General features: G+C 39.7%; 1 protein-coding gene across 1 annotated transcript; it reads left to right on the top strand.

Annotated features, from left to right (window-relative positions):
• The first annotated feature begins 11,298 nt into the window (after positions 1-11,298).
• Positions 11,299-20,679, top strand: CALHM3 (calcium homeostasis modulator 3). Its single transcript, XM_007423248.3, has 3 exons — positions 11,299-14,115; positions 15,079-15,340; positions 15,934-20,679. The coding sequence occupies exons 1-3, from the start codon at positions 13,829-13,831 to the stop codon at positions 16,348-16,350; spliced, it is 966 nt and encodes a 321-aa protein (XP_007423310.1). The 5' UTR covers positions 11,299-13,828; the 3' UTR covers positions 16,351-20,679.
• Positions 20,680-20,690: the final 11 nt, after the last annotated feature.

Here is a 20,690-nt window from a genome sequence, read left to right as displayed (position 1 = left end):
AAATGCACCAGCCACCCCATTTTTATCACATGCTGATTCTCTTTAGATTGCACTGTTCCTGTCCATCCTATACTGAAACAATAATATCCTCCTTTCTCTGCATTGCTATTTCTGGAAATCTTCAACTAAATTTCTTCAGTGTGTCTTGATTAATAGCATTAAATGGACATGTATAATGTCTTAATGCAGAAATTTCTCCTAATTCAAAAGATCTGCCTTGCCCAATAGTAGAAAGCTCCACTGTCTAGTTAAAAGAGAACAGCAACATTTGATCAAAGAGGTTTGGTTTGATTTTTCCCTGGATGTTCACCTTCAATCAAGCATTTTCAGTCTGGTGTAAACAATTACTGGGTGAATATATTAATTGTGTTATTTACTCATTTATTCATTTAGTAGTATATGGCTGCCCAAGTACATGACTCTGGGAGGTGAACAATATTTAAAAAGATAAAACATATATAAAAAAACAAAATATACAGCAGCGGGGGGGGGGATTCAATATGTCAGTCGCCTTCAACATAGCCAGGAGATGGGCTCCATCATGAACCTGGGGCCCCAGGCTCAAGCACAGAGCCAAGTCTTCAAGGCCAAGAAGGATGGGGCCAATCTAATCTCCAGAGGAATGATATTCCTGAGGGCGAGCACCATGACAGATGAGGCTCTTCTCCTGGGCCCCACCAGCTGACACTCCTCCACAGACAGGCCCTGGAGCATGCCTCTCCTGCCAGATCTAACAGGATGGGCAGATGCCACTGGAAGTGATATGTTGATATTTAACACACTTTCATGAAAATAGACCAGTGCTGGCATAAGTAAGAAGGTCCTGTATATACTGTATAGTGTGCACAGGAGTTTGCAAAAAAATGAAGGGAAAATCAGCCATTCTCAATAAAGTATAAACAGTTAATTTTAAAGTAGTGCATTTCCTCCTCTTTGCACATTGCCTATCTCTGTCTTCAGCATGTGCCACCCAGATGTGCTAGACTACCATGCTTATCATTCCAAGCCAGCACACTGGATATGCAGACTGAGGATGGTAGAAAGTAAGAATCAATGAAGGGCAGAGTGTAAGAAGACAAGAAGTGGGGCAAAAGTCCCATTTTCTTTCTCACTCCTTCTTTTCTGTTAGGTCTCACCCAGCAGACTTTTTGTCCTCATGCAGATTTCTCATGTTAGAAGTCTGAGCTGAATATTGTGGAGAGCTTTCACATTTGGCCTGAGGCTATGTTTACTAGAGCTGAGCACACTTCGAGGAAATGTTTCCAACCACATGAAAGCACACCATCTCTCAGCTATTCATTAAACAGCCTAACATTTTTCAGGCTTCCACAATTGGGCTACTTTAAAGTCACATTATCTTTAGGAAGTTGATTCCTTAAAACAGCAGCATTTCTTCTTCTAATTCACACAGAAACCAGAGAGAAAAGTGGAGTTGCTTTCATAACTCTCAGAGGTAGTTTACTCGTGATCATGCAGGATCTGAAGCCCTGCTTGCTAATAATTTCAAAGCCTGCGCAGCCTTGAAGTAAATATATTAGCCAACATTTGGCACAAAGCTTCTGTGGATGCATACATGAGAACAAGAGCAAGTACAATTTTAAAAATCACAACTCAGTTATTCTTATTACAACTGACTAGACAACCCAGTCTGGACTGTAGGAAAAGAAGCGAATAACAATGAAGATTCACCCTGGCTACTAGGCCCAGAAACTCCATGCCCTCTGAAGAAATTACACAAGCCCAACCTCCTACATAAATCTCAGCCACAATTATTTCCCGCAGTTCATACATCTTCCTTACTTGTTCTAAAGATTTTCATACTTACCCCTAAAAAAATAACACAAACAAATCTTAAAACCCGCACACCAAAATCCGAAAATAAAACTCTGTGGAAGGGATAATAACAGTAAAATCAACTAATCAAAATCATGTAACGTTGTGACAAATAATAAACGCAAAGGTTTTAGCCTGGCACTGAAATAATTACTATGGCCATGAAGTCAGATTTTATGAAAAAAAAATGTTCCAAATAATGAGGGATCCCAATGGAGAAAAGTTTCTGTCCACTTCTGTTCCTGATGTCAGGAACAAATTGGGAAATAGCCCCCCATGGTGACTGTAGGATTTGGCACATTTATCAGAACTAACTCACACAGTGTTCCACTAGACAGGTTCATAAGTAAATGTATTCTTTGCAATTCTCAAATTCAACATGGTAAAAAAAGACATGAGGTTGGATGCAGGGGCCTCCTTCCTCAAGAATAAAGCCTCTTCTGCAAATGGAAATGCTTTTACCCACTTAGAACAACCATCTTGCTTAAAAGAACAGAAAGCTATCAGTATGCTTCTCTTAGCCTTTGAACATTTCTTACACAAGCCTTTGCAGAAGTTTTCAAGATACTATATCTGCTAGATCAAGATATTGGACAATGTCACCCAGAAAGTTGTGATCTGTGATCTATGAGGCTCTCCACAAACTCTTATGTAGCAGCTGGCAAAGTAGGACCACCTTCATATCTTCTACTGGCATTCTCTGGATCCATTTCATATTACATTTTCTAAAAAAAGACTGTATTAGTGGTTCAGTTGTACAAAAATGAATCTCTTTACAATTTTCTGCTTTGATACAATAGCTTATAGAGTCACATGAGCAATATAAAACCACCTTCAGTTTTCTATAAGTTTGCCAACATTATTGTGTTGAGTCAGGAAAAGCTGGTCCTTAAGCAATGTTCACTGGCAGCACGGTGTTTGTAATCAACGTTTGATTGTGACCTTTACATTAGCAAAGCTGCCATCCATCATATCAGACAAGATCTACTCATAAGAAATAGCAAATATCCAGATGTTATTTTTAAGACTATATCAAAACCACCCATATCCACAGAAGACTCTTTCTCTGAAGCATTATAATTAGCGATCAAGTAACATGTCAGTGGAGGAAGAATAAAATATATACAATGTGAGGTTTGTAACTTAATTGAACTTTAGGTTGTCTTATGTATTAACCTGACTCTACTTTTAAGCTATATGGTATATGACTATTTCAAATATCATGCACGGCCCTGGAACATAAGCAGATGAATTCAAGTTGAGAGACTCGGAAGCTAGAAGAAACGCTTGGAAAAAAGCGAACAAGTAACATTAAGACAGAAAGTCATTTAACTCTGTGTGTGTGTGTGTGTGTGTGTATCCCGCCTTTATTATTTTTATAAATAATTCAAGGCAACAAACATACCCAATACTCCTTCCTCCTCCTCCTATTTTCCCCACCACAACAACCCTGTGAGGTGAGTTGGGCTGAGAGAGATGACTGGCCCAAAGTCACCCAACTGGCTTTCATGCCTAAGGTGGGACTAGAACTCACAGTCTCCTGGTTTCTAGCCTGGTGCCTTAACCACTAGACCAAACTGGCATGGCTGACTGGGGAATTCTGGGAGTTGAATCCACATATCTTAAAGTTGCCAAGGTTGAGAAACACTGGTTTAGAGCAATGTATCTTCCTTCTTTATGCTCTCTGTGTAAACAATGAAAGCCAATATTATAAGCGCACCATCCATCTCCACTTTTTCCACATTCAGAATTATTCCTGAAACTTCTCCCCATCCAAAATGCAGAAGAACTAGCACCTGGTGAACAACTGCAGGCTGTGTATGGCACTCAAATGGTCTTGGGTTTTTTTAGCAGTTTCCAAAGCCTTCTGGGACTGTACCTCTGAAATTTAGCAGCAGTTTCCTGCTGATTTTCAACAGGAAACTAAAGAAAGCCTTCAGAAAAAGAACACTCTCACCAGTTAAAAAAACACAAACTTCTCCACCACCTTGCATGATGACAACCCTGCCTCCATGTTTCCAATCTGCCAAAAATAATAGTACATAAAAGTAAAAAGACTACAAAAAGGCTGCTTAATGTGGTATAGAGGTTAAGGTTTTGGACTAAGAAGAAGGAGACCCAGGATCTAGTCTATTCTTGGCCACAGAAGTTCACTGGGATACTATGAGCCAACCTGTCTCCACCCAACCTATCTCACAGAGTTATGCTGTGGGGAAAAAATTGAGGAGGGAGCACTATATATGCTGCCTTAAACTCCTGAATGAGAAGGTGGGACATATATATAATAAATAAATAAGGTAAAGAACTTAACAAGAGCCAGTTTGGTGCAGTGGTTAAGGCACCAAGCTAGAAACCAGGAGACTGTGAGTTCTAGTCCTGTTTTAGCCACGAAGCCAGCTGGGTGACCTTGGGCCAGTCACTCTCTCTCAGACCTAGGAAGTAGACAATGGCAAACCATTTCTGAAATCTTGCCAAAAAAACTCCAGGGACTTGTCCAGGTAGTTGCTAAGAATCAATACTGAGTTGAAGGCGTGTGCGCACACACACACACAAACAAAACTTAAATATGTAGGTAATTTAATGGAAAAATTAGGGCAAAGCGCAAAGTAAAATCAGATAAGGTTGGTAAACATTCACATTCTTTTATTAGGTTTTTTCTTAAATAGCTTGTAGGAGGAGAGCCCTGTTAGCCTATGGTAGTGAAAAATCAGAAACAGTCTGGTAGCTCTTTTTCAGACTAACACATTTTATTAAAAGACATAAACTTCATCATGGAGCCACTCCATGCATCTGAGGAAGAGCACTGCAGCTCACAAATGCTTATGCCTTTTAATAAAATGTGTTAGTCTGAAAAGGTGCTACCAGACTGTTTCTGATTCTTAAATTCAGTTAGCTTATTCTTTACTCAATCCTCATTATAAAGTGCAATCCAATGAAAAGCACCCTACTGAATTAAAAATAAAAAAGGATCCATCTCTCTCCCTCATACAACTATCAGGCCAGCTTTGCTAGATAATCAGCAATTTTGTTCTGCGGTTTATCATCTACATGTCATTGTTCCCTAGCCTCACTCCTATACTGTAGATTATTAAACTAAAAACAGTCTCTGAAAGAGAAAGTTTCTACTTCAGTGAATGCTTAGTGAGCCTTTAGTAACTGTTTGGCCAGCAAAAATGTTAAAGCTTCATACCAGTTCATAGTTGGTTAAAGGAAGAATAACTCTATCAGGAAAAATAAGAATATTATCTCAAGAAGTCCCTAAAAGGTTAGGGATTAAGACCTAAGAACAATCAAGACTTGTAACAAGTTTGTTGCTTTTTGTGAGTAGTGATATTGCACTACTGTACTTGCAAAATCTTATTATTTAACAGTATTGTATGCTAAAATATCTGAAATAGCATCCTTTATGCAAGAGGTAATCCTCAAGTTCCTCCAGGATTATGACCTTCTTGTTTTGAAGTTGAGACAGCAAGACTTTCTGCTCACCTACTAAGAATGAACTTACATTCTGCTCTCTTCCCTGCTTTCTCTCCTTTCACAGGAACTCATCCTTGCTGACAATTAAGGGCATTCGCCATTACCCATGACTTAGCCTACCCACCATTGTGTGAGCACTAAATCATTTACAGTGGTACCTCTAGTTACGAACACCCCTCCTTACGAATTTTTCAAGATACAACCAGCTCCGGCCCCAAAAATTTACCTCTACTTGCGAACTCCGCCTCTACTTACGAACTGGATCCACGGCCATTTTCCCTGCTGCAACGTGGTCCCGGCTTCCTGTGGGCAAGATCGCGGTAGCAAGGAGACGTTCGGTGAGGCTTGTGGTGTGTTTTGTGGTGTTTGGAAGGTTTTTGTGGCGTTTGGAAGGTTTTTGAGGTTTAAAAATAAAATGCATATGTTTCAGAACTGTTTAGCCATATTTACATTGAACCTTATGGGGAAATTTGCCTTGTGGTGCGACCAAATTCGGAGGGCGGAACGGATTAACCGTATTTACATTGAACCTTATGGGAAACTTTACCTCGACTTGAGACCAACTCGAGTTGCAACCAGAGTCACGGAATGGATTAAGTTCGTAACTAGAGGTACCACTGTATAACACCCATCCTTAATAACAGGGAAGTTATCAAAATGAGAACAATCAGCTAGTTGGCCAAATAACCTGCAGCAGCTAAGGGTTTGCAAGGCTTTCAAGCTGGAGAGTGGATAAGGCTATCATATAAGGGTTACAAACACCCAGTTGACCATTAGTTGGCTGCAAAGAGTCTTCTGTATCTCTTTATGAACCTGTGATAGTCCAGATGTTGGCAGCCCAGGGTATACTGAGCCAGAAGTGGGAAGATGCAGGTTTAAATCCCATTCAGATACATGGGTAATCTTACTCAATCATTTTTCTTCTCTGTTTCACCTGTGCAACAGGATTACTGGGTGAATAACCAGGTATGTAAAGCATGCAGAGGACGGTTTCTGGAATTATTTCCAATCCCCTAATAATAGCTTGACTGTGGGTCACATGGGGGAATTTTTCAGGATTTTTTTTCTCTGAGACCTCAGACCCGATCCAGCTCATTTTCAACTCAGGTTTTATATTGCTGATTCAAGTTCCTTGGAGAAAAGGTGGGATATAAATATAATAAACAAAATGCATTTCAGGGAGGGCAGAATACTTCACAGAGTTTAAAGGATGGCTCTAGAATATATTCTTGTTTAAATTGGGGAAAAAAACCTATATACTTTTTCAGAATATTTATTGTGTTTCCTTTATAAGCTCTAAATGAGCTATACCAATGTTGCTCAGTCAGTTAGTCACTCAGTTTTGAAGCAAAAAAATGCTGCTAACTTTGACATTCATACATGCATATACTGTATACCTAATAAAGAATCTCACTTAGCTGTTTTTAACAACATTCACTTGCAGTATGTAAAGCCAAAAAGTGAAATCTCAGAAAATAATTTTATTTATTTATCATATTTATATAGCCGCCCATCTCACACAAGGTGACTCTGGGCGGCATATAACAATTAAAAAGAATAAATACATAAAAACAATTACAAATAAAAAAATGTAAAAACACACAAAATAGGAGGGGATAAAATTAAGAAGAGAGCCATCGCAAAAATCTCCCCGGTCCCCTGGGAGTCCCAGGCCTGATCACATAGCCAGGTCTTGAGGGACTTGCGGAATGTTAAGAGGGATGGAGCTAATCTCACTTCTGGGGGGAGAAGATTCCACAAGGCAGGCCCCATGGCAGACCTAATATAAATAATAAATAATCACTTACTGCCTGGAATAGAGAAGGAACAATGACAGTGTCTCTGGGCAGAGACCTGGAGGGAAGTCATGGCAGAAAAAAACTTCTGTAGTACCAAAGCCTATGCTGGCTGGGAATTATGAGAGTTGAAATCTGAAGAGCACCAAGTTAAAAAAAGTTACTGTGTGGCAATGATTACTCTATGGAAATATAAGAAGGAGTTATTCAAATGCATGTTTGGCACTTTTCTATTGAACAAAAATTCAGGAGATTTGAATGCTGGTTCATGAACTTCTCTGAATTAAACTTTTTTTTTTCCTGTGTTTCTCTGGTTATTTGTTTTTACTTTGCAGTAAGAGCAAAATACATCTCGGGCATCTTTGCATACACATATCAGAGCTCTATTGAAAACCAGTCTGATAAGTTTATTAAAATGCTTTAAATAATTTTTAGAAGCAGCAGTATGAAATGTATGTGGGAAGATGGTATTATGGCAAAAACAGAGAGCTAGGTAACCGCAGCACAAAATTCAGCTATGGATTTCGACAAGCTACTGTATATTTCCCATTAATGGTTTAAACTGCACACACACACACCCTTTCAATTAGTAGGCAAAAAAATAATGTCTCCTGCTTAGTTGCCAATCACCAACTCACTACTGGATGCCAAGCTGCATTTCTCCTCTGGCTTAATCACCATCCCTCTCCTTGGGTACATCACCAGACAATGGGAAAATCTCCACAAAGCAGGACACTGCACCACTTGCACAGTTGCAGAATTCTGCCTTGGCTTCCTCCAGCTGGCTTGTCTGCCCATTCATTATCCCTCCCCCCAAATGCACAACCTATTTGGACATATCACATTAAGACAGATCCTAAACATGAATATGTACCTACACAATAATAATAAATTAACTGAGGAATACCAAATGGATTCTAATTTGGACATCTATAAATAGACATAGATACACAGACACCAAGGCAGCATCTGTTGTCCAGAGAGGAGGACAACAGATGCTGCCATGAATATGTAGTTTTCTCCCAAATGAGAGCATTACAAGCTTTCTGTTGCTTCTGCTGACAGGGATTTCATGCTTTTATTACTTCTGAGAGTACCATTTTGCCCACACCAATGCCATTATTTGTATCCCATGGGATATTTGGGCGCTGGGGTGAAATTGGCATGAGATTCGTCAGTTTCCCTTTTTATGCAAAGTGATTAAGTCATAGGCATAACTAAAGTGTGTGGTGTGAGATGGAAGGGAGCACTCTTGATGCTCCTCACAATTTTTCCACTGCACCTTGACATGTCATTTAAGCTATTTCTGAGCAGGATCTACTGGTCTTTTGGAAGATCAGTAAAACCATGCCCCCAAATAGCCAATTGCCAGCCAATGGGCTGGAGGATGTGTTCAAGATGAAACAGGACAGGATGGAGTTCTTTCAATGCATTATGTGACCTTTCTCCCATTTCACCCTGCACTCCACATCTGACCCACTGACCTGTCTCTTGGACTATTTCTGGACATGCATTTACTGATTTTCCAGAATATCGGGAGACCCTGTTCAGAAATAGCCCAAGAGTCAGGTTAGCGGTCTCCATGCACGTCACAGGCAGCTTGAAAGGTGGCTAAATCTATTCCAGGCATCAACCCACTCTTGCCCAAGCCCACTCCACCACACGTTTTTTGGAAAAATATGGGGTTTCAACCTAACCTGCCTTACACGAGCATAAAGGGAGGGGCGGCTCCGCTGCGGCCCAGCTTTGCTGCTTTGTGTGGGAGGGGCTTGGATCCCACCTTTTTCCTGTTTCCCTCTCTTTTCTCTTCTTTCCTCATGGCCCTGCGCGAGGTATGAGGGAATCCTCTCTCCTCCTCGTGGCTTTCTTACTTCCATTCAGGTTACCTACATTCAGAAGCATGTAGGTTTCATCTGAACTTATTACTCACACGCACAGGACCATTTCTACTGTGAAACTGCTTTGTATGAAGATCTGAAAATAAACTGTAAGCTAACTTTTATTTCTCTTTTATTAATGCGTGGAGAGTGTTTATTTTGATCGGAACGTAGTTAAGCCTTTGTGCAAGTTTGAACACTTCTACTCTGCTAAATCACTAAAACTAGTGTAAGGTTCACGGCCACCCAGAAAACTTGAAATCCATCAGCAGCACAAAATAAAAGACTTCACGCAGGGACTTCTCTAAGCAGCGTTTTATTTGGCCAAGCAAAAGTCTGGGTGCTCACACCATGCACCAAGAGAGAGCAGGGTGGCACACCCTTGGAGACAAAACCACAAACTTTTATAGTATTTTTAAAAGGGCAGAACTTAGTACCATTATAATGAAGATGAGTTTTACAGCCAAAGAAACTTAAACAGAATACATTATTTCCCGCCCCTGTTTGCTTACATTAACTCTATTCCCCGCCCCTGTTTGCTTACATTAATTTAAAGGAGTTCCCCCTAACTCTTATACCTTGTCAGTCCCTGCAGACCCTTGTTCTGTGTCCTCCCTCCTTATCAGGCCTCAGACTTAGTCTCTTCAGGAGGAGTTTTCCCTATTGTCTGAGCTAGCTCATCTGTGGTCAGTTGCTTCCTCTTGCAATTTCGCTAAGTGCTGTTAGTATTGAAGCTTGGCTATAGAGAACTCTGCGCATACCCTAAAGCTATGGAGTTAATATTGCCAATTTAAATATTGCCAATTTAGTTTTTGATCCCTTCACTAGCTGAACGCTGTGTGGGATCTTCTGTTACTAACATTTCAGAACCCCAGCAACATTAAGCAATTAATAGTGTTTTTCTCCCACCAATAGGCCATGATCAGTGGGAGGAGAAATGAAGTCCAAGAAATCCACCAGTCACTGCCTTTAAATTGTCCCGCAGTGATTTGGTAAGAACAGGACCATTTGCGAGCCTCGTTGCATTGTCAGAATAGAGCTGGCCACTGGGTCAGCACAAATTATGTTGGCATGTTTTTCTGCTGACTCAGGGACTGAAGGAATGCACATTAATGCAGCCATGAGGAACATCTCTTAGAAAATACCTGTAAGAATTACTGAGATAATATATCCAAAATGCTTTGGAAGTTTAACAAAAACACAATGCTGCATATTTTCATCCCATTTCCCACAATCACACAGCAACGTAGCAAGCATCACAAAGCTTTTCCTGTTGTAAGACATCAGCAAACTTGGCTTGATAGTAACATTGATGCCAAGATGTATCAAATGTTTAAAATCTGGCTATTCTTTCACATAGAAAAGTGGGTTGTAAATTTTGGGAACCACTAGACTAAGCAAAAAGAGGTATAACATTTTGTTCCCTAAGGAATTTGTGCTATGAAGATTAGCTCTATGTCACTCTTAATTCCAGTTTGATAGCAAATAAGTTTTGCAAGAGAAGAAAACTGTAATCTTGAGTTGCAGACATAAACTATGAAATCATGAGTTCTCACCTATTCTCCTTTGAATAATCTGGTAGTACTGTGATCTGCTCTTCCCTCAGATTTCTTTGTTAACCTATATCTTCCCTGACCTGGCATTCTTCAGATATGGTGGACTATAATGTCCAGCATCTCCACCCAACATAATAATGTTGGGTGGAGGTTATGCAGTTTAAATCTGGAGAGAGACAGACTAAGGAGGCTGCTTTAGGTTAAAATCTGGAGAACTCAAAATCTATAAACAGCAGCATCAGAGTCTTACATAAAACAGTTTAGATTAAAAGGCTTAGGAAAATAAAAGGCTTTTTGCCTGGTGAAGAAATAGCACTAAAATAGGTGTGGGAATAGCTGGAAGGAGATGTGTATGCACACAGGCACAAGATAACCTTTCCTAGGGAGGTTGCTTCATGATCAGGATGCTACTGTTGAGAAGTTCCTTTCCAAGAAAACTAAACATTGCATTTCTGGAGGTAAGGAAATTTGAAGAAGGGAGCTGGTATGTATTAGAAATATTTCCAATAGAATGGGATGCCTAAATGAATGTTTCATGTTGCATTAATGGAATTACCTCAGAGCATGGCCCTTATAACAAACAAAAGTATTTCTCAGATAAAAATGGGGACACTATCACATACATACAGGGTTGATCTTCCACCAAGGATCATTGTTTGAGCCCTTGATTTCCCCACCCCATCAAATATTATCTAGCCCTGAAGGGTCTTCTCTCCTGCTGCATGTTGGATTCATTGACTTTGCAAAGCTTGTCTACCACTGATCTGAAAATGAAAAGAGAGAAAGAGAATTTGAATCTTGTCCTTTCAGTTCTAGTATATATATTTAAATTAGCCTTCCCTGGCTTTGTACCCTTTAGATCTGTTTGATTACAACTTCCATCATCTGTGTCCAGCATGACAGTCATTCTGACTCGAGATGATGGGAGTTACCAATCAACTTATTTTGGGGCATCATTTTGGGAAACACAGATTTGCATCTATTTGGAGTAGAGGCAAAAAAGCAGTGATTTCACTCTACCAGAAATTTTATTTTGAGAAGTGCAAGTGAAAAGTTAAAACTCATGAAATGACAACTATAACAATTTATAGGATCAATTCTAAAATATCCAATAAATTAAAAAAACAGAATTGGACCATAATAAAGAGTTTATCCAGTTGCTGGAAAGGTTAACAATGCAGGTTAGACACTGCCTCCTTGTGGTTGGGTTTAGTGCAGAAACATGAATAATTCTTCCTGCTGGCCACGCAGATAATGAACTAATTCATATTTAAATTATAGTCCATTTAGCTTAGTTCCATTTATATCCAATGTTTAAGAGAAACAGCTCAGGGTAAGGTTTAAAATAATCAGAAATTCAGAAGGGTGGCCACTTCATTAAGCATTTCCTATAGATATGTTTGTATACAACTGCAGGTTTGAAATTGAAGACAGATAATCATGCAATAGTTCCTGGAGAAAGGGCAACAGCTGATTTTCTGAAGAGGTTTTGTAGCCCAGATCTGAAGAATCTTCTGAAGAAGGTTCTGTAGTCCAAATTTGTGCTTCAAAAATCCAGACAGCTGTTAGAAGGCAGCAAAAGAAAAAAAATGCATATTCAACTTTGAAGACAACTTTTTCAGAAGGTTGTCTGGGAAGACTTGTAGAATTTACGGTGCACCATCCAGTGCTCATAAATTGTAGGGAGGAGGGTAGAGGGAGGAGGGTAGAGGATACACTAATATAGGAATGTTTCTAGAGTTACATTAGGAGTGGGAAACCTGTAGTCCTCTGGATATTAGGAAGTATAACTCTCCCCAGTCTCAACTAGTACGGCCAGCTGTGATAGATGTTAGGAAGAGTAATCCAGCAACATTGAAGGGGCACAAGTTTCCTGTTTATGATGGGAATCTTGTATTTGATATACCCTATATTCTCTTTTACACAGTAAAAGAGCACTTCCGTACAGCTGTCCAATATGCCCCAATCCTCCAATCCATGTCATTGCTCATGGGTTTGTTTCTGCAGTGAAACAAGAAAATTTAGCTATTTGGTCCTTGGGGTTCTCTGAGCTTGGTTGTTTTCTTGCAGACGTTTCATTACTCGGCTAGGTAACATCTTCCATGCTAGAAGGGAGTAGGGTTTGCTTTCTGTTTATGTACAGTAGCTTGCCTGTCAGTGTTGGTGGGGGTGTTGTTTTCTCCTTAGTAGTTCATTAGGCTGTTGTTTACTGCTTGATTGTCTATCTGAATTGGTAGTTCCTTGATTAGGATATTATTTACTGCTTGTTTGTCTGGTGTTAATCCTGACTTATCTGGGTGTTGATTGCTGGCAAGGAGGTGTTCTGGTCTTTTTGTTTCCTTTTTATTGTCTCTTTTGAATAGTGTGTAGATGTTGTTTATCTCTATGTGCCTGTTGATGGCTGACTTGCCTGAATGCCAAGCTTCCAGGAATTCCCTCACATTTTTGGATTTAGCTTGGTCTAAGGGGCTGACCGTTCCCTTATTGAAACTATGGTTAGTTTGTCCATGTGTTGTGAGATTGAGTTTTCATTGCATCTTCTGACTGCTAGTTGGTGTTCATGGATGTACTCTGCTAGTCTTCTACCTGTCTGTCCTACATAGCGTTTGTTACAGTCCTTACACTGTATGTTGTAGATAACTCCTGTGTTTTCTTCTTGGGCTACTGGGTCTTTTGGTTTACTTAAGATGTTCTGGAGGGCTTTAGTTGGTTTGTATGCTACAGAGATGCCATGTGGTTGTAATAGTCTGTTGGTTGTTTCTGAGAAAATTTGGCTACTCGGTTTTAAGAAGTGAAATGAAGGGAGCAGGAGGCAAGAGGAGATGGGAGCTCTTGCCAAGGGATACAGCTGTAGTATTAATGCTGCAGAAATCCTTACAGCATCTCCTCTGAGAAGAACAGGGAGGAGACTTGTAAACAAACTCTCTCATTTGATTATCTTACTTCCTCATTGTTTGTGAGGATCGTTGGGGAAAGGGAAATAAGGAAGAAATCTGATCATTTCAAAATTCTTTACAGTGCACCAGCTGCAAGTCCTACAACAGATAGGAAATCCTGCATTTTCCTGCAAGTGCAGCTGGTTGGTGTACAAAAGAATTCTGTGCAAATCTGACTGTTCTACTGTTTGTTCTTCCTGTTCCTTGTCTTATGACTTAAGCAGGCTGTGTAGAGCTTTCCTAACCACAGTGCTGAAGAGGGCTGCCAAGAAAACAGGACTTGCCAGTGCTGAATTCCTTTGACACTGTTTCAGCTATTCTTCAGAGAAAAAGCCCTCAGTCCTTTCAGCACCATGGATCGATTCCAGATGATCTTCCAGTACTTTCAGTCTAATTCAGAATCAGTGACAAATGGGATCTGTGGGCTACTAGCATTGGCAAGTGTGAAGATTTACACCATCTTTGACTTCAATTGCCCTTGCCTTGTTAAATACAACATGGCATATGGCTTGGGAATAATGTTTATCCCACCAGTGGCACTTTTTCTATGTGGGCTGATTGTCAACAGGCAATTTGTTGTAATGCTTGAGGAGTGGAGGAGACCTACTGGAGACAGAAGGAAGAATCCATCCATTATCAGGTGGGAGATTCCAATGATTTCTATTGCAAGAATCTAATTACTTAATTAATGTGTTTATTTTAAAAATACAAGATACTTAGATAATGCTGTTTACTTATCACCTTCTTCTTTCTCTGCCATGGTTTTTTGTGGCACTTTAATTTCCTGGAATATTATTTTAATCTATATATTTTTAATAATGTATAACCATCATTTTGTTGCTTGATGCCCCTGTGGCCCAGGGAAATATATTATAATTCCTCTGTAGTCATGATGACACCAAACTAAAAGAAACAGTGAAATACACAAAGACACATGATACATTGTGGCAAAGAAAAGATTTTAACTAAGACTTTCCAGATTCACATTTAATTCAGGGCCAAAATAAAAGAGACACGGAAATAAAATTTCTTGTGTTTCTTTTTGAAATTAAACATATTTGGGGCAGGGCTGAAAGAAGAGGGTTTTAAGAATTTTCCTTTGCCTTATTTTTTTCTAGCTAAACTCCTCCTTTTGCAAAATAATTGACATTTGTTTATAGAGCAAGACTTTTATATAATAATTTGAAAAATAATATTTGGGGAGAACATTGTTTTATGATTCTTCTGGAAATTCTTTCTTCTGTAAAATGTGTTATACCAAATAAATAGAATGTTCTATATCTTAACATTTCTATTTATTTTGTCTTCAGTTTGGTGCCTGCGTGCCTTCTTATTTATTTTGATTAAATGTTTTCAGTTCCTACAAAGAATCTGATCTTTTTAGAAGTAAGCCTTGCACAGAAATATACATAACAAAGTAGATTCACATAGACCAAAACTAATGACCTAATCAATATATTCAATATTAATTTGCATATCATTCCTTTCTTGATGATAACCCTCTGTGATTCTATCACTTTTCTTGTAATGGCTCCTGTCTTCTCTTTGAGAACATAGAGAAAAATCTGTGAGAAAAATCTGTTCCTCTCTGTCCAATGCACAGGTACATGTGTTCTTCTGTTGTGCAACGAGCTATGATAGCGCCCATTGTTTGGATCCTAGTCACTCTCCTTGATGGGAAATGCTTTGTCTGTGCCTTCAGCAATTCCATTGATCCTGAGAAATTTCCAGATTTTGCTGCCAACATCACTACCTATGATGCCTTGCAACACTTTCTTGCCAAAGTCCCATGCAAAAATGATGAGGTGATGAGGAATAACACATCCCGCAAGGCAGTATCCAGGTACCTCAAATGCTGTTCACAAGTAAGTAATGGGCATCTATTGGCATTTGGTTCTCTGAAGAATAGTCTTCCAATCCAGCACCCTATGAATGCATTGGGCTACAGCTCCCGTCATTCTGATCCAGCATGCCAAATGGGGATAAAAGAAACTGTGTAAAATACCTTGGGATCACTCACTCCTGTTTATAAATAAAAATATGTCTAAAATTAAATTTTCAAAGGGGTCAAGCTCAATTTTCTCCATTCAAACACGTTGGAATTACAGCCTCCAGATTTCCCACTGGCATGATGGAAAGCTGGAAATTCTGAGAGTTGTAATCCCATTGCAATTTCATCAGGTTGGGAAGGATGTTCTCTATTTACCACCTCCCTTCTGCTCTGTACCTCCTTTTTTTCCTTTTTGCCAGGATTGGTTCCCAAAGTGGTTTATCCTCAAGATTGATATAAACAGAGTTGTGTTAAAATGGGATGGATTAACTGGCTCTGGGAACTGGTGTTAGACTTGAGGCTGCATAGGGATGGAGAGCCACATGTTGTGTTGCTTCCTAGGGTTGGGTTTCACCTTGCTTGCTGTAAAATCCAAAGGCTTTTGATCCCTTTGTTGTTATCTTCCAGGCTTTTGGTTGGAGTCTCCTATTAATCCTCATTGTGATGGCCTTCCTTGCTCGTTCTCTCAGGCCCTGCTTCAATCATGCTGCCTTCTTGCAAACCCGCTACTGGAGCAATTATATTGACCTTGAACAAAAAATATTTGAAGAAACCTGTTGTGAACAAACACGGGACTTTGCACACAAGTGCATCCTCCATTTCTTTGACAGCATGCAGACTGAAATCAAACTCAGGCGGTTTAATGCCTACACAGAAGAAAAGGGAGCAAAAGCAAGGGAAAATATTCCTTTGAGTGGCATCACTAGTCAGGAGCAAATAAGCAAATTTCTTCTTTCCTGGTACAATAGGAAACCTCCACTGGATTTAAGCCAAGCCTGCAAGCAGAGAGATGATATCTTTGCTTTGGGCAGGCAGTGTAATTAACAGGCACCATCCCCAGCCAGGGACTATATCCACCAATCAAACAGATGTTTGATGTTTAAAAGGAAGTTGAAACAGGGGCTTCTCAAAGTTAGACAAGTCCCATGTCACATGGCTTCCCCACAGCAACAGGGTTGTTGACAAAAAGAGGTTGGTCTGGTCTACTGCCTTGATATGCAAGACTAAGCAGCTGAAGCTTTCCAAATAGCAACTGGAATTATTTAAAGAATGGAGTTTATTGTATTAAGTTTAATCCAGTTTTATTTCAACACTGGCCATAGATCATAACAGAAATTCAGGACATAGAACACAAAATGGGTCACGTTGTATTATTTTTCTGACAAGACAGGGTTACACATAACACCGAGCCACAATTTTTAAAATCATGGTATATTGCAGTCCTAATTATCTGGGTTTATCCACTGTTCTAAGCAATAAGCCAATAATGGACAAAATCAAATGGCTTAGTACAATGCAGGAACCCAACCATAGTGAATTACAATGGGTTAAAAGTTCATCAACCAGAATTAAAAGACATTTGTAGCAAGCAAGCATGACAAAGTTGTAGTGATGTGATAGAGTTGCTTGTAAAGGCACAGGACAGAATCTGTTTGTTTGTTTGTTTGTTTCAGTTGACAGTCTTATCCAACAGAGAAACAGATACAGCAAGCAGATTTTATTATCAGAAAGACATCTGTAATTGTTGGTGAATAATGAAAGTAGGCAGTAAAAAAGAAACAAACCTTTCAAGATATAGGAATGTCTCTATATAAATTTTATTTGTCTTTTGCTTTAAAGAATCATTTCTTATTTAGACTAGAGTGAAAAGTAAGAGAGCCATGCACACCTTCACCTGAAGTGGACAACCTGGGACCTTCTAGCCATGACTGAGCTACAGGTCCCAGCAGACCCAGCAATGTGGCCAAGGATGAGAGATGATGGGAACAACATCAAAAACATCCCATTTTCCATCCCACTAGAGCAAATCCTATATAAAACAATGAGAGAATAGCAGCTATATCTTCCTGGTAGTGGCAGCACTTCTGGCATTTAGAGGCCATTGCAAATTATAATAACTGATACAGAGAGGCTGCTAAATTGCAAGGTTGTTTTATGCTGTTAACAGGAAATTGCTTTGTAATAATATGCCTATCTTTTAAATTATTTTTACTTGTATTACATTTTTGGTTATTTGGTTATTATTAAAGTGCTGAATCTTTGTTGAACTAATCTACATATCTACTTCCTCTGTTTATCTATGCCACCACTGTTTTTCTGGGTCTGTTTTAGATTATAAGCCATTTGGGCTAGCAGGCTGCCATAGTAGCAAAGTGTCATTCACGTAGATGGTGCTGTTTGACTAATGCTGTTAATAATAAAGACTATTTTTCCAATTTTGGAAGGGAAAAGAGAAGAAATGGGGTACAATATTTCTCCCAGGGAAGGTAGATCCTTCTAGTTTGAACTGATTCTGTCCATGGTTAATTCAATGTCAGTGCAGGAATTATGAGAGTACAGGTCTAATTATGCGTTTGTTTCCATGTTGCTTGGCACCAAATATAGTTAAATATATATACATCTAGCATTTTCTGTTGTAAAATATGCATATATTGTGAGGTACTCTCAAGCCCGTCCTAAGCTATTCTGCTTCACTAAGAGGATACTGTTTGAAAAAGAGATTTTATTGCTTTACATTTGTTAAGTCTGAACCAAGTACAGTTTACCAAATTCAACTTCTTTATTTACACACACCACTAACATTCATTGGAACAGAAAGGACATGCTGGATCTGGATTCCTAACATCAGTAAATAATGATGGCCAGGCACTGGCCAGGCACTGATATCAGAAACTCTAGAAAAAAGATTGCAGGGAGAGAAAGCGTATCTAAGAAGAGGTAGTACTTCCTGTGTATTTGTGTGCATGGCAACTCTGAAAATGGTAAAAACCTTTGTCTCACTGCATATGATCAAAAGTCGCATAGATTCCTATTCAAGCCTCTACATCCCCAAGTGTGTGTGTGTGTGTGTGTGTGTGTGTATGAGGTTTGTGAACTCAGGGTCCTTTAAAGGGCTCTGCTGCAGTTGTGAGCAAGATGGCTAATCCCGTTGTCTCCTGGCACTCAAACCTGTGGAAAACTGCTGTCCTACTGTCTCCTCATGGAGCAGCCGTCCAGAGCACAAGTGGACAATCTCCCATCCTCTCTTTATCTGGAGAGGTTTCAAGGAACTGGTCTATTCACTGGTTCCTTAATCTTTGCCGTGGTTGTCTGCTCCATGTTCACAGAGCCATCTTCAGTTTGCCATACCTCCCCCATTAGTCCCGTAGTCACACTAGTTCTTGATCCATTTGTTCTGTATTTATGTGGCTCTGAATTCATATCTTGAAATAAAAGAGCAGGACCAGGCACATCATATCTTCTTAACAGATCAGCAATGAATGAAAACACTTTTAACTGCAGTCGCACCAAGAAAACCTATTCAGCTGAATAGTTTACTGTACATACTAGGGACTGTCTTAATTTAATTACATTCACATAGTGAGAATACAAAGATTATGAACCTAGTCTTCCATATTTACTAACAGCTTTAATCAAATTGGCTATTTCCAAAGAAACCTGAGGATGAACAAGCTGCATGGAGATCTACTGTATTTGCATATTAATTTCCATGAAAGGGTATTTTTAAATTCTTACAGACATTGCAGAATAATGAAAAAAGGAAATAAACTAAGTTCAGACTGGTTTCTGACAGTGACACTATTGTTAGACTTAACAAATCATTGTTCCTCTGAATATATTGCTAATTTACTTTGCTTCAGTAGTAGTGTTCCAAGAGGCAGAAATGTGAAAAACTGATTGAATCAAAACCAGATCTTTCACTCTAGACAGAGAGCAGATACTGGGAAACTTGAACTCTGGGCAAACCAACAAGAGCAGGAAGGTTTCCCTTTATCTCAAGTGAGCTTTTAAAAGGGGAGGAGAACTCCATTTTGTCGTTCTTTTGCCTTCCATAATGAGAGGATGTCTAACTTCCTAGCCTGGTTCCTGTCAGGTAAGAAACACACCCCAACCTGGAGAAGGATTGAAGGTTCTGAAGAAAATCACGTAGCTAAACACAAATTAGGATCCTTTTATTTGCTTATATTATATATTGAGCTGAGCTATTTATTTGAGTAGTTAGTCCTACTGAAGTTCTATTTGCACTGTGCGATGCCATCATCTATGAGAACTCATCTCTTCTCTGAGCCCATTCCCCTCCCACATTAAGTGGAGTGATTGGTGGCTGTTTGAAGGGAAGGGAAGGGAAGGGAAGGGAAGGGAAGGGAAGGGAAGGGAAGGGAAGGGATTGACCCTTTTTCTTAATATGTCATGGAGACAGTAATATGCCATGGACACCACCATTTAGGAGCAGAGAGTAACTATAGAGGCAGTAGAGGTAGCCAATTTTATGCTGATACTGTTTTCTACCAGCTCAAGGACTGGCAGGTTATACTTTAATTCAGCGGTGGGAAAAGGCCCAAAGAGAAGCCAGGAAATTATCCCAGTGGTCACAGGGAAGGCTGAATGGCACATAGCTCTGTCATCCCAAAACCCAATACTGTGCCCAGTTCTGCCTAAGGGTAATGCTGACCCTGGGGTGTTCTTTTAAGGTAGTAGTGGGTAGCCAGGGACCCCAGAGCTGAATTCAGAGTGTTTGGCTTTGTTTGGGGTAGTTGGGGGGTTTTGGTTTTGGTCTCCAGTTTCTTGTCCAATCACAATTGCCAATGTTAGATAGTACCATTTCCTGCCATTATGAGGAGAGTAAGAGAGAATATAGCGTAAGGCCTAAAGTCTTAAAATAGTACAACCTGGCTCAGACCATGGCCTCACCTGCTATGACCTTTGCCTTCCCTGCTCCAAAGGTATTCGCTCTTCTTTTCAAGGGCTTCTACTGACAGAGCCAGTTTGGTGTAGTGGTTAAGGCACTAGACTTGAAACTGGGAGACCGTGACTTCTAGTCCCACCTTTGGTACAAAGCCACCTGGTGATCTTGGGCCACTCATTCTCTCTCAGCTGTAGGAAGGCGGCAATGGCAATCCACTTCTGAAAATCTTGCCAAGAAAACCACAGGGGCTCATCCAGGCAGTTGCCAGGCAGTTGCCAGGCAGTTGCTCATCCAGGTAGTTGCCAAAACCTGACCCAGAATCTACCCTTTAGGCCATCAGACAATTTACTGATGGGAGGAGGGTAAAACTAAATGAAAATATTACTTCATTCGGTGAGTAAGTACTGAAACTGATTTATTGACAGCTGTTTTTAGAAAAAAAAGAATAAAGATGTACTTTTTCTCCTTTTTTCCTGAA

The sequence above is a fragment of the Python bivittatus genome, unplaced genomic scaffold (assembly GCF_059951505.1).
Source record: "Python bivittatus isolate LINGU-HERP-01145 unplaced genomic scaffold, Pbiv_v1 ctg000980_np1212, whole genome shotgun sequence".
NCBI lineage: Eukaryota > Metazoa > Chordata > Lepidosauria > Squamata > Pythonidae > Python > Python bivittatus.
This window is presented reverse-complemented; position numbering and strand designations above follow the sequence as displayed.

Excerpts from the sequence above, each read along its gene's own strand:
- CALHM3 (XM_007423248.3), top strand. The coding sequence starts at position 13,829 with ATGGATCGATTCCAGATGATCTTCCAGTACTTTCAGTCTAATTCAGAA. Across the intron at positions 14,116-15,078 it reads AAGAATCCATCCATTATCAG|GTACATGTGTTCTTCTGTTG; the intron begins GTGGGAGATTCC and ends TCCAATGCACAG. Across the intron at positions 15,341-15,933 it reads ACCTCAAATGCTGTTCACAA|GCTTTTGGTTGGAGTCTCCT; the intron begins GTAAGTAATGGG and ends GTTATCTTCCAG.